The sequence below is a fragment of the Cydia fagiglandana genome, chromosome 2 (assembly GCF_963556715.1).
Source record: "Cydia fagiglandana chromosome 2, ilCydFagi1.1, whole genome shotgun sequence".
NCBI classification, from domain to species: Eukaryota; Metazoa; Arthropoda; class Insecta; order Lepidoptera; family Tortricidae; genus Cydia; species Cydia fagiglandana.
In genome coordinates this window covers 18,424,963-18,436,777 of record NC_085933.1, presented here as the reverse complement: position 1 = coordinate 18,436,777, position 11,815 = coordinate 18,424,963, and the positions used below count along the sequence as shown (strand labels likewise).

Sequence of the window (11,815 nt, the reverse complement as noted above, 5' to 3'; positions counted from 1 at the left end):
GTTTATCGGTCGGCAGGTGAACATGCCCACGGACAGCTTCGAGTCGCCGCTGACGCTGGCGGCGTGCGGCGGGCACGTGGAGCTGGCCATGCTGCTGCTGGAGCGCGGCGCCAACATCGAGGAGGTCAACGACGAGGGCTACACGCCGCTCATGGAGGCCGCCAGGGAGGGTGGGTTTTCGCTTATTAAATAATAATATCTGGGAGACCGAGCTTTGCTCGGAAAACACATAAAAACTGGAAAATGCGTGTTTTCCCAGAGATAAGACCTAGCTAGATCGATTTATCGCCCCCGAAAACCCCCATATAGCAAATTTCATCAAAATCGTTAGAGCCGTTTCCGAGATCCCCAATATATATATATATATATAAACATATAAATAAATAAACAAGATTTGCTCGTTTAAAGGTATTAGATAGTTTCTTCGTGGTCGGGACCTCATGTCTGAGGGACGTGACCTATGGGTTATTCTTCCTATCACTGCTCTCCAGGCCTCTCGTTATAGTTGCCTAGAGCGAAATCTGGGTAATATTTTGGACTACATCTGACCATCTATTGGGTGCGCACGCCCTCTACTTCTTTGTCTGTCGACACTCCCGGTCACGGAAATAACATAGCTTATGTAACTTATGTTGATATAAAAGAAGTTCAAAGCACCGCGCTGTGCGCATTGAATTTTGAGATTTTTCTATAATTAGTACCTACATAGTATTGATTTTGATTAACTATTTTTTTTTGTAATGTTGCTGTTCTGTATTAAAATACATGTCTGTTGTATCAGGTCACGAGGAGATGGTAGCACTACTGCTCGGGCAGGGCGCCGCCATCAACGCGCAGACGGACGAGACGCAGGAGACGGCTCTAACGCTCGCGTGCTGCGGCGGCTTCCTAGAGGTCGCCGACTTCCTCATCAAGGCGGGCGCCGACGCCGAACTAGGCGCCTCTACACCTCTTATGGAAGCTAGCCAGGAGGGGCACCTCGAGCTAGTGCGGTGAGTGTTTAACTTGATATCGCTCACTTGATACCCAATCAGGAAACTGTCAGGACGCAGACCGAAAAAACGCAGGATAACGAGTTGATGTTCTCGTGCTTCGATCGATCTTTCACAGGGTCGCGTACTTCCACGTCAATATGTATGGCGCCGACGACATTTATATATAGCTAATATATATTTTTACTATTAGCATACTACTGTTAAGTTGTATGCGAAACCCGGGCAGGGTAACATAAAAATAATAGCTAGCTAGATGAATCTTGAGTCATCGCGTGTTAGATCACTCAGTTCCATGTAGTAAATGAGATTGTTTAACCGTAGGTATCTGCTGAACGCGGGCGCGGACGTGCACGCCCAGACGCAGACGGGCGACACGGCGCTGACGTACTCGTGCGAGAACGGGCACACGGACGTGGCCGACCTGCTGCTGCGCGCCGGCGCCGAGCTCGAGCACGAGAGCGAGGGCGGCCGCACGCCGCTCATGAAGGCGTGCCGCGCCGGACACGTCTGCACCGTGCAGTTCCTAGTGGGCAAGGTATGTCTCACCATGACGCCTCTTTCCCATTCACGTCCAGTCTTTTGCGGGTACGGATTTCTGCACTCGCTCGCGGGTACGGATTTCGGCACTTTCTGACTCAGATTGGCAATGTGACGTAAGCTTTTTGATCTAATAAATCCCCACACTACTGTTAACTCCTCATTAGAGCCACGACGGCTAGGACTAGACTGTGTCACTAGAAATTTACACGAGCACGCTGCCGCGCAAGAACGGGCGTTTGCTTTGCGGGGCGACTCGCTCTGTGTGGACTCCCCTATTTGAATAAATAACAGTAAAAGCCTGGGCACATAGTAATATACAGATCCTTACGAGAGACGACACACCGCTTGCGTGATGTGTGCGTGCGCGGCTCTAACATTTTAGCGCACGCGCACGTCTACGTACACGCAGCCGGTGTGACGTGTGCGTGCGCGGCCTTAACATTTTAGCGCACGCGCACGTCTACGAACACGCAGCCGGTGTGACGTGTGCGTGCGCGGCCTTAACATTTTAGCGCACGCGCACGTCTACGTACACGCAGCCGGTGTGACGTGTGCGTGCGCGGCCTTAACATTTTAGCGCACGCGCACGTCTACGTACACGCAGCCGGTGTGACGTGTGCGTGCGCGGCCTTAACATTTTAGCGCACGCGCACGTCTACGAACACGCAGCCGGTGTGACGTGTGCGTGCGCGGCATTAACATTTTAGCGCACGCGCACGTCTACGAACACGCAGCCGGTGTGACGTGTGCGTGCGCGGCCTTAACATTTTAGCGCACGCGCACGTCTACGAACACCCAGCCGGTGTGACGTGTGCGTGCGCGGCCTTAACATTTTAGCGCACGCGCACGTCTACGAACACGCAGCCGGTGTGATCTGGCCTTAAGGTAGGTAAGGTCTAATCTAATGTTTGTTGCACAGGGCGCCGATGTGAACCGTGTGACGGCGAACGGCGACCACACCCCCCTCTCCCTGGCGTGCGCGGGCGGGCACGCGGACGTGGTGAAGTTCCTGCTGGCGTGCGACGCGGACCCGTTCCGCAAGCTCAAGGACAACTCCACCACGCTCATCGAGGCGGCCAAGGGCGGCCACACAGCCGTCGTGCAGCTGCTGCTCGACTACCCGCACTCCGTCATGCTCTCCAGGAGCGAGACAGGTGATTGTAAGCTTCATTTTTCATTCGTAATCAAGCGTTATGTGTCCAATCGTACAGTCCAGTTTTTAGTAGTAGAAACAAGCGTGCAGCATGTCGGCTAATGAATATGCACTTTGCTGACTCCTTGTAGGTATTCAGATTTGATTTGGCGAATGTAGGACACTCGTGTACGTAGCGCATCTTTGGAAGTTACGGTAACTGTCTTTATCTACTTATCTACAGAGTTCTTAGAGGATATTACCAACGGAGACGCCATATTAATAATTTTCAGTACAAAATAGTCTGCCGTTTTTTGCGGGGGAGGGGCACATCAAATGTATACGCAACGTCAACATAGCCATGTCAGATAAACGTCAGGCGACATGTGGTTGACCATTGGCCGCCTTTTTTCGAGCCTGTTAATGACCACTCCGTTGGTTATATTCTCTAAGACAGAGTTCAAGTTCTCACGCAATTTTTTTAATTTAGCGTTTAGCAAAAACAATGATGGGGGACAATATCTCGCACTAGCGGCATTTGCACAAGTGCGCCGCGACTATAAACCGGTCTCTCTCTTAATGAAATAGCGTCTCGTGCAGGTGTGAGCGGGGCCGGATCGGGCGCCGCCGGCGGGCCCGCGGAGGACGGCGGCGGGCTGAGCGCGGCGCAGGCGGCGGCGCTGGGCCTGCAGCACGCGCCCGCGCCCGGCGCGCCCGCCGCGCGCGCGCTGCTGCCGCACGCCGCGCACCCCCCGCACGCCCCGCACACCACGCACCCCGCCCACCCCGCGCAGTTGCCGCAGCTGCCGCCCGAGATGGCCGCCGACCCCGTCATGGCCCACGCCTACATCGAAGGTAAACTAAATATTGCTATTGATATGCAACAGACGTACGGTAAATATAGATAATTCATACTTTTAGCGATTTCTCTGTCGCCGCCAGTTTCGGCGGGCTGAAAAACGGACCTGAAATCATGCTGCAAAGCCAAAACTTCCATCCGGCAGATAGCTGAGATTAATAGATATGTGTAGGTTACATTTAGTTTACATCTCTCTGTAAACATCCAATTTTTATACGCCGCAATTAAAAATATCACCTCTACTTAAACAAAAAAATTCGCTCATCGCTACTTAAACCCTTCTAAAGAAGTAGTCTAATTGACAGTAATGTTTCTCATTTGCAGGCTGGCGCATGTCGGCGAAGTGTGACGGCACCGGCGCGGCGATCGCGGCGGGGCCGGCGGCGGCGGCGGGCGCGGGCGGCAAGCACAAGTGCGCGCGCAAGCAGCGCGCCGCGCCGCCCCACCCCGACCACCACCTGCCGCCGCCCCCCGACATCCAGGACGACCCGGTGCGCACACACACTACACCCCCACCCACTCACTGACATACATGTCCGACCCGTCTCTACACCTCCCGCACCGACCGACTACCTAACAATTGTAACAATACCTATAAGGCGAACCGATATTACATTATTTTTTACTTTTTCAATTAAATTCTTTTAATTGAAAAAGTAAAAAATATCATTCATAGGTGAAATCACTATGTATATCGAACCTGCTTATGTACTTAAAAAAAAAACGGTCTCTTTGAGAGTCAAGCAACATAACCTTGCTATGCTCAGATGTAATTTAGCTTCGACTTAGTCATGTTTTAGTGATCTCTATCTTGTCAAGCAATTTTAAACCTATATAAATTAAAATGAACCTATATAAATTAAATTAAAATGAAAAATGGTATATGTTGTCTGATTTGTGACGTCTTTAACTATTGGAAGTAGTCGTGTTGTCCGTAGGTTGAATAGCTTGTGTTTGTTTGTAGGGTGGATGGATACTCTACCGAACACCGTATATACATCACCGACGATCTATATCATACTGCCCGTGTGTTATCCAACCTCGACACTGGCGGAATCATCAAGCCCTGATGGAGCCATAATACACAAAAATTGATTGATTAAAATGATCCATGAAAGTAGTTATAAATATTAACCCGTTAATGTCTTTCAGAGGGCGACTGAAGCGCTGGCGAGTCAGGCCCGCAACGAATCTCTGCCAGAGACTGAAAGAAGCCTGCTCGAATTAGCCGATAACCACGGTTAGTGTCAGTACAAAGGGTTAATTAACGTAGTGACTGACTAGTTAGGAACTCCAATAGTCTACAAAGTTTCGTTAATTTCAACTTTGCTACAGAAACTACAGAGATTTAGGCGAAATTTCAAAATTAGTTTCAATTATCACCACTATGGGCGAACAACCTGTTATGTATGTAACTGCCTGTCGGGCATAGACAGATTATTTATTACCGAAAGTCAATAAAACACCGCGGAACAAATAATTTAAGCACACCGAACAAGCGTATAAAGGCTTGATATGTTGTTGTAAAGGTCCCCCGACGCTTGCGACGTCGGCGCTCCACGCGTTGGACCTACAGTTCTGCGCGCAAGGCAAGTTGCTCACCCGACATTAACATCCACACCCGCCTGTGCACTAATGTTCGACCACATGTACCGATCTTATTCTTTAAGCTTATTTTGACAATACTCGGCGACTAGCAACGTCTAAATCATCTTTAGAACAAGAGAAATAATACCACAAACAAGTTTCGTATGTTTCGTTGTTCAATAGAGTGTGTACTGTCTCTTCCGAAAATCGTTTTTTCCATATTGATATTTTTGCCATTCGCAATTTTTACCATTTTACTTTTTCTCGATAGCATCCTTTTCCGGATGCATTTCTAACCATTCGCATATTTTCCCATTAATTTTATTTTCCAGTAGCTTATTTTCCTAATATGTTTTCTAACCATTCGCATAATTTGGATATGTATTCTTATTATAATATACGAGAGACTAATCAAAAAATAACTTCTTTTTGTAAATCAATATCGTACAATATAATTAGTCGGTTCTGGCGCTCGCCGGCCGCTACCGCGGCACGCTCGCTTCGCTCGCTCGGCTTCGCGCACTGTTTTGCTCGCAATTCACCTACCACACTCCTCCTCGCTTCGCTCGTCGTGGCACCTATCTATTCCGTGATTGTAAACAAATAAAATAAAGTGGGAAAATATGCGAATGGTTAGAAAACCTATTAGAAAATTAAGCTATTGGAAAATTAAAATAATGGGAAAATATGCGAATGGTTAAATATGATTTCGGAAAAGGATGCGATCGAGAAAAAGTAAAATGGTAAAAATTGCGAATGGCAAAAATATCAATATGGAAAAAAAATTTCGGAAGAGACAGTACACAATCGTATTCTGTACTGTATCACACTAACCTATAAAATGGTGGCTCTGATTGTATATCGATGCAGGTGTCAGTGTGTCACTCATACAATGAAAGTTTCGTTCGATTCGATTCGTGTCAGTTTTCGTGAATCAACTAAATTTAGCTGCCAATATGATTATTTCTCTTTATGCCATGTAATGTAATGTTTTGACGACCGGTCTGGCCTAGTGGGTAGTGACCCTGCCTGCGAAGCCGATGGTCCTGGGTTCGAATCCCAGTAAGGGCATTTATTTGTATGATGATACAGATATTTGTTCCTGAGTCATGGGTGTTTTCTATGTATTTAAGTATTTGTGTATTATATATATCGTTGTCTGAGTACCCACAACACAAGCCTTCTTGAGCTTACTGTGGGGCTTAGTCAATTTGTGTAAGAATGTCCTATAATATTTATTTATTTATTTATTATTTAAAGCAATAACATTGGAGCGTAATTTGGATAAATCAGGATAATGCAAAAAATATCATGTATTTTCTAAATTTTACCCTGATTTATTTACACCAGCATCATTTTATGTCGTCTTCGCATTCAATGCATTCATTATCTAAAGTTGTCATGCTTTGGTTTGACATGAATATGTTTGTCTAATATTTTCTTTCTTTTTTTTTGTATGTCCATAATTATATTGCATTAATTTCCATTCGTTCGCTTTTGTGTTTTGTTTGACTAGCTAACGTCATCTAATATATGCACTCAAGCATTCTACAATATTGCGAAACCTGCCTTAAATAACTTCCTTAACATTCTTCACATAGTCCTTATAATAATAAACATAACCCAACTTAACATTTAGTCTTACCTACATATACCAACATTGGCTAAATTGTAAATCTGAAAAATCCATTATAGACATTTTGTAACTATTTTTAGTGCAATTAACAAAATTGATCAATTTTGGAAATGAATTTGAGAAGTATACAATCATCAGTATAAAAACTTACATACTGATAATTTTGAAATAAAGTTTCGTTCCTTGAATATCTTCGGTGCATCTTTTTTTTGGTTACCATTTCTAATTGTGCCAGCTTTTTCAAATAAGACCTTTAAAGCTTAGGAACAGCGTTATTTTCACAGTAGCAGTTCAGGGCTATAACCGCGAAAATGGAAGTTCGCAAATTGCGCGCATCTTTATCTGTTACTCCATTAAGGAGTAATTAATTAGAGTAAAAGATGCCCCCAATTTCCAAACTTCTGTCTTCGCGGTAGGCCCCCAGTATATAAGATGGTTGTTTCCTCGCAGGTGTGACGACCGTGTACCGGCCCACCACGCCACCCTACCCGCCGCCGCAGCAGATATTCCCCACGCAGCAGCTCGCGCCTAACCTTACCCAGGTTAGTCTTATTTTACGAACACAATTTTTCTTTCCTTTACAATCTACAGTGTTTGGCACGGACTGTTTTAAATTAGTAGATTGTTAACCAAGGGTGGAAAGTGAACCATTTCACCCGAGATATTTTGGCGCTCGAACGAAGAGAGAGCGCCAATAGTTCGAGAGTGAGATGGTTACTTTTACCCGAGTTAAACACTCTACTTTTCATTTCGACTATGAGGAAAGTTAAACACGAGAAATGTAGGTTTATTATTGGTAAGTATAATTCTTTAGAACAAATTATTAACAGATATATAGGTAAACCACATAACTATAAGTCACTCGAATCACTTGAAAATGTAAACGGCGCCAGTTTCAGTCATGGGGAAGCTGATATGAGAGCTTATAATATGGCATATATTGCTGTTAGCCGTTGCTCGAAGTAAAAATTAAAAAAAAAATTACTTTCCACCCTAGGGTGGGAAATGCAATTTTCCACCCGGTTATCAGCTTATGAAAGGTAAACTTTCCGAATAGGAGCGATGAAATAAATATTTGCAGGTATGAATCGGCTCATAAATTGACCTGTGAATGCAAAAATAAAGTACTATTCATTTTGACAACCGGCTTTCACGATTAAGGTTTGTGGGGACATCCGTAGAAGTCGCCTAGCGACCTGTATCCCTATCCCTACATCCCCTGCAGTGTAATAATAATAACTCGTAGTTAGTTAGTCCGTAATATGATTGAGATAGAAGAAAAATCGATTACCTTCTAGAGCGATCCAATACAAGAACGGCCGCGAATGAAGCCTACGCGTAAATGTACCAAGTTTGGTTGCAAGTTTCTTCGCATGGACGCGCTCAGAAAGCTCGGGCAACATATTACTGAAGTATGTCACTTGTTCACGTATATTATACTCGTGTAAAAAATAGTTGGATTATGATAGAACATCATATAATTATTGTCAGACTGTAGCTAATCACAGTAATAGTCTAGACGGTAATATTTAGAACATAGGTTTATTTTAACATCACTTAGGAGTATCTAACACATAGAGCCCCCCACACTAGCGTCTTTCGAACGTCGGCATCTATAGTCTGTTTTTTTTAGCATTAGAAAGAACTTCGCAGAAGTAAGCTTATGGTTCCAAATCGGGCACTTTTAGCGGTAATAATTTCAAGTAAATTATATGTATTGACCATGCTACATTAGATAATTCAATAATTATTAACAATTAAAGAGCCTGATAAAAACTGCACGCTTGCTTCTGCGGAGTTCTTTCTAATGCTAAAAAAAACGAACTATAGTCAGCGCTATGGAAAATGGCGTTGCTGCGCAGTTGCGTAAACGTTGCGTCGAGCAGCAGCCATAGAGTTTACTATTGTAGACGTCGACGCTCGAGAGACACTAATGTCGGGTGGGCATATATGTAGACCTTTGAATGCGTAAAGAAGATACATAATTATACATTATTCGAGTTGGGTCAACTTTTTAATTGTTTCTAGCAACAGCAACTACAGGAGTTACAACAACAACAGCTCCAACAGTTGGCAGCGCAGCAGGTCCAACAACAACAGCAGCAACAACAAACGCAGCAACAGCAGCAAACGCAGCAGCAGCCACAACAGACGCAGCAGAAGAAACAGCAGCAACCCCAACAGCCCCAACCCCTTCAGCAGTATTCGCAGGAACTGCAGAGGCCTGAAGCGTATGCGCCACAGGTGCGTATCTTGTCATGTCGCAAAACTATGGTTTTGTTTATTTTAATTAGTTGGGAAAATGGGAAAATCTTAAAGCGCTGCAGTTATAATCAAAGAAGGTACAGCGGGAGCGGCATCGGCAGCGCCGAGTCTAGCGCCAAGAGCAGGGTGTAAACGTTCACTTTTATATAACGACATTATTTTCTAGTAATCGGGAGACCGGCAAAAGGACCAATAGCAAGAGTTAAAGTAACGTATATGCCATATTACCCGCGAGCTTTTGTTGCCGAAGCGGTACAGTACAGTACTGTGTTCAGCCACTGACCTGTTGTTCTATTAAATGAGTTTGTTATTGCAGGCGGGCGCGGAAGGCTGCGGCGCGGTGGAGGCGCGCGAGCTGGGCGCGGTGCTGGCCTACCTGCAGCGCGAGGTGCCCTCGCTCGTGGCGCTGCCGCCCAACGAGCTGCGCTCGCTGGTGCTGCAGGTTATATACTACACTATTATACGACACCCGTGCAGCTGCCAATCCCGATTTGTATCTTTTAATTGACCGTCTACTAATTTTAATTTTTTTTTAAAGTACATAACTAATTTAGTAGATTTTATCAATGCTTGACCTACATTATGAAATTAGGTTTACTACAGACTTGTCTTGTTCGTTTTTGAACAGGTTGTAGATATTTGTTACCAAGTCTTCATTGCATCAGCTGAAAGTTTGTGGGCAGATCGTAAGCAATTAATAGCGCAGGCAATTTGACTTGACTAGACAACTAGGACGCTATTGAGTCACAGTTCGATTGACCCGTAAATTAATTATTTTCGTCGCAAAAAGTGTACAGGTTGACCGTTAGCGCACTCGCTCACATCCCTATTCAGATAACATGTAATATTCTCGTCGTGATGCGTGGACGGTTGCAGGTTATGCAGCAGAAGTCGCACGAGATCTTCTCGAGCAAGTGCGCGGAGGCGGAGGAGGAGGGCGAGGAGCGGCAGGCGCGGCAGCTGCTCGCCGTGGCCGAGCAGGCGCTCGGCGCCGACTGGGCCCGGCCCCACCACCACCACCACGGCGACCAGGCGGTCAGTGTGCACATTGCTCTACAAACCAAACTCGATCATGTTACAAGTGGAAAGCTCTTGTAAATAGATTTGCGTCTTGCGTGCCAACATTATGCCATGTAGAGTCCTGCCACGAGTAATCGACACCACGCACAGTCAGCATTAGAGGTACAGAAAGTGGTAAAATATATTGTCCCGATATTTGATGCTAAATTTACACGAGACAAAAGTTCTGCGTTAGAAATTATTGAGTTTGCCTGCGCAGAAAGTGATCGGAATGTATCAAATTTTTCGATCCGTTTTAGTTTTGAAAATATATAAACTCCTCGAGTACCAGCATTAGAAAATTTCTAAAACCAGTAAAAGGTAACTTTTCTGCCGACGCGCTACCGCGTCCGTGGGACACTAGGAGTGTATGTCACCGTATTCAATGAATGTCCAACTACAATACAAGTAACTACCTACTTACACAGGTCAGCAACGGCTGTCAGTACCGTGTGCGAGGCATCTCGCCGCTGGACCCCACGCTGGAGCATGAACCGGCGGAGCGCGAACCGCAGTTCCCCCAGCCCGCGCACCCGCCCCAACCCGCCGACGACTACCGGTGAGAACAACCACATGACACGAATAACACTTGAACCAAAACAAGAATAGAGTGACACTATTGGTTACTTATCCTATTCTCGGGTCCTTAGATTCTGACATGAATTGTTTTATGCAGGTCGGCGACGTTCGTGCCGCCGCACACGCCCGCGGTGACGCAACCCACGCAACCCCAACCCGCCCAACCCCACTCTAAGCGGGAGCACCCCACCGCTGGAGTTAAGAAAAAGGTACACAATCAAAAACCTCTTAGACGTGCGCCACTGACTAATATAGTAATCCATGGACATCTCTTGAGATGCCGAAGTCGAATGGAAAGCTGAATTGTTGTTTTGTTTTTCAGCTTTTGTCATGTCTATACGTGCGTTACTGAATAAATGACCTTTCTTTATTTTTTTTCCATAGTGATATTTTCAGGGTAGATGTCTTGTCGTAGTTTCGGTTCACACATGTGTGTTCCTCAGGGTCGATTCTCGGGCGGGTCGCGCGCGCGCGGCGGCGACGCGTTCGGCACGGCCACGCCGCCGCAGCCCGCGCCGGCCGCCTACTCCGCCATGGACGTGGACGGCGAGACCGACTCCAACCACGACACGGCGCTCACGCTCGCCTGCGCCGGCGGCCACGAGGACCTCGTCGAGCTGCTGCTCAGCCGCGGCGCCGACATCGAGCACCGCGACAAGAAGGTACTCTATTACATTTTTTAGATCCATACTAATAATTGATCGCACGAAGAGGGGCCAACAATTTAGAAAAACTAGTAGTGACGGGGAAGGTCGAGGGTAAAAGACCTAGAGGACGAAGTCCAAAGAGATGATCGGACCAGATCTCCGAACAGCTGGAGCTACCTGTTACCACCGCCCTCCATCAAGCATCAGACCGAAAAACTTGGAGGCAATTTATAAAGCGCAAGTGGAGTCACGATCCTCAGCAATGGGGGAGCGATTACGAAGAGAAGAGACTAATAATTAATATTATAAATGCAAAAGTGTGTCTGTCTGTCTGTTATCTCTACACGCTTAAACCGCTGAACGGTTTATTTAGTTTTAATTTCGCATAGAGGTAGCTTGAGTCCCGGAGAAGGACATAGGATAGTTTTATGTCGGAAATTAACCCTAAAGAGAGTGAAAAGAGGAGTGGAATTGAGAGAGTTAATAATGTAAGCAATTAAACTTATCAAATTGAAT

At 45.9% G+C, this 11,815-nt stretch overlaps 1 protein-coding gene across 1 annotated transcript in view; it reads left to right on the top strand.

Moving 5' to 3' along the window:
* Window positions 1–11,815, top strand: part of LOC134672941 (ankyrin repeat domain-containing protein 17-like) — a 54,698-nt gene that overhangs the window by 26,549 nt on the left and 16,334 nt on the right. The window contains exons 7-22 of the mRNA XM_063530894.1: window positions 17–170; window positions 782–992; window positions 1,317–1,530; window positions 2,455–2,689; window positions 3,268–3,522; window positions 3,851–4,017; window positions 4,679–4,766; window positions 5,056–5,115; window positions 7,200–7,291; window positions 8,048–8,161; window positions 8,778–8,993; window positions 9,331–9,456; window positions 9,891–10,049; window positions 10,502–10,632; window positions 10,750–10,861; window positions 11,096–11,314. Coding sequence (XP_063386964.1) covers window positions 17–170; window positions 782–992; window positions 1,317–1,530; window positions 2,455–2,689; window positions 3,268–3,522; window positions 3,851–4,017; window positions 4,679–4,766; window positions 5,056–5,115; window positions 7,200–7,291; window positions 8,048–8,161; window positions 8,778–8,993; window positions 9,331–9,456; window positions 9,891–10,049; window positions 10,502–10,632; window positions 10,750–10,861; window positions 11,096–11,314 — 2,553 coding nt within the window. The remainder of the gene's footprint in view (window positions 1–16; window positions 171–781; window positions 993–1,316; window positions 1,531–2,454; window positions 2,690–3,267; window positions 3,523–3,850; window positions 4,018–4,678; window positions 4,767–5,055; window positions 5,116–7,199; window positions 7,292–8,047; window positions 8,162–8,777; window positions 8,994–9,330; window positions 9,457–9,890; window positions 10,050–10,501; window positions 10,633–10,749; window positions 10,862–11,095; window positions 11,315–11,815) is intronic.